The sequence below is a fragment of the Trichinella spiralis genome (assembly GCF_000181795.1).
Source record: "Trichinella spiralis strain ISS 195 chromosome Unknown Scfld4763, whole genome shotgun sequence".
Lineage (NCBI taxonomy): Eukaryota > Metazoa > Nematoda > Enoplea > Trichinellida > Trichinellidae > Trichinella > Trichinella spiralis.
In genome coordinates, this window is record NW_003531702.1 from 1 (window position 1) to 1,852 (window position 1,852).

Here is a 1,852-nt window from a genome sequence, read left to right on the forward strand (position 1 = left end):
GAGAGTCATAAATGCGGGATGGAGTTACTTTTCAATAAGATACTGCGGATTTGTTCCTTTTAATGAAGCAGCATCCTTACCAGTTCGATTTCCATTCTGGGTATGCAAATTAAAAATTAAATCAAATTCTATGAAGTAATTTTTCTGCACCAAAATGGAATATACAAGTCTACAACAGAAAATAAATGAAAATTAAGTTACTAATTACAGTAATTAACATATTACCGTATACCTCACAAAAAGGTAATAAAACGCACAGCGCATGATCTCTATGGCAATGTAAAAAGTAGCATAAATACATTTCAGTTTAGATCAGTGTTTCCCAAACCTTTTCAGGCTATCGTCCCTTGATAGGCATATATTTTTCATACGCCCACCTAAATTATTGCCAAAAAAAAGAATTTTCGAACAGACTATTTATTGAAATCGAGTGTTCTTTCAAAAATAATCATATAGTGAGGAAATAATTAATGTGATGGATAGGCTTGGTGCGTTGCGACTCATCTGTCTACATTGAATTCAATGTTGGTGAAAAACAGTCTTAAGTCGTAAACAGTGCTATGAGCGAAGAAGATGAGGAAGACAGATTGCAGAGAGTTATATTACATTAAACACATACAAAAATTAATCAGTATTCTTAAGACAACTACTGAACAAATGTCAATATGAACACAAAACAACTACTGAACAAATATCAATATAAACACAAGAAAAACATATTGTGTTCACGCGCCCCCCCCTCCAAGTGCCTCTTTACTTCCCACCGCCTCCAAGGGGGCAATATTGCCCACTTTTGGAATCACTGGTTTAGATAATGAACTGATACATAAATAAATAAATAAATAAATAAATAAATATAAATAAATATAAATATATCATACTACTTCGGTGCCAAATTAATTCAGCTAGAAACAAATAGCAATAAGAAAAATACACCCAAATTGAAAATTTCAAACAAGAAATGACATAAACAACAATTATCAATGGTAATGCAACAGGTTCGTCTTTAGTCACTTATTCTCTATTTCTGCAGTACAGTAAAAAACGCAAATTCAAGGTGATTTTTCTCTTGCAGAAATTAAGTAGAATACTATGATTAAAATTACAAAAAACATTTGGAAAATTCCTTTATCCCTTTATCCTTAATAATAAGACTAACTTTACAAACTAAAAATAAAAACATGAAAGAAGATTTATAGAAACTTTTTAAAAACCAGGAATGCACGTTAAAAACAAAAACGATAAAGAAATATTCAGAGAGATGCTATCAACTTACGTTTTGCGAAGTGAGGGGTAAAATAAAACATCTTCAACATGATACAATGCAATTTTACTAGACGTTATAAAAAGTATTTCAGAAGCACTGCAACAAAAAAGCAATCGCTAATACAAATTTATTGAGAAACAACCACAATCAATTCAATATCTGAAAACATATTAATACGCTAACTACGGTTAATTAATAGCATCAAAAACCTCCACGAAGGCGCAACACCAAATGCAAAGTGCTTTCTTTTTGGATATTGTAGTCGGATAATGTACGACCATCTTCCAGTTGTTTCCCTAAATTATAACACCAGCAAAACTACAACACATATGTATAATTTAATGATAAAAGTTACCAGCAAATATCAATCGTTGCTGATCAGGTGGAATGCCTTCTTTGTCTTGAATTTTACTTTTCACGTTTTCAATCGTGTCCGAAGGCTCTACCTCCAATGTGATTGTTTTTCCAGTTAATGTTTTCACAAAAATCTGCATTCCGCCACGTAAACGCAGCACCAAATGCAATGTGCTTTTCTTTCTGGATATTGTAATCGGATAATGTAAGACCATCCTCAGTTGTTTCCCT

At 32.2% G+C, this 1,852-nt stretch overlaps 1 protein-coding gene across 1 annotated transcript; it reads right to left on the bottom strand.

Annotated features, from left to right (window-relative positions):
- Window positions 1-1,394: 1,394 nt before the first annotated feature.
- Tsp_12961 (putative ubiquitin family protein) lies at window positions 1,395-1,836 on the bottom strand. Its single transcript, XM_003367147.1, has 3 exons — window positions 1,623-1,836; window positions 1,477-1,563; window positions 1,395-1,426 (listed from the first exon to the last, which is right to left on the bottom strand). Exons 1-3 carry the CDS (start codon window positions 1,834-1,836, stop codon window positions 1,395-1,397), a joined length of 333 nt encoding a protein of 110 aa, XP_003367195.1.
- Window positions 1,837-1,852: the final 16 nt, after the last annotated feature.

Bases quoted from the DNA above. Each gene is read 5' to 3' on its own strand.
- Tsp_12961 (XM_003367147.1), bottom strand. From the start codon at position 1,836: ATGGTCTTACATTATCCGATTACAATATCCAGAAAGAAAAGCACATTG. The intron at 1,564-1,622 runs GTAACTTTTATC...GTTATAATTTAG, and splicing joins GCAACGATTGATATTTGCTG to GGAAACAACTGGAAGATGGT. The intron at 1,427-1,476 runs GTTTTTGATGCT...ATATGTTTTCAG, and splicing joins GGTGTTGCGCCTTCGTGGAG to ATATTGAATTGATTGTGGTT.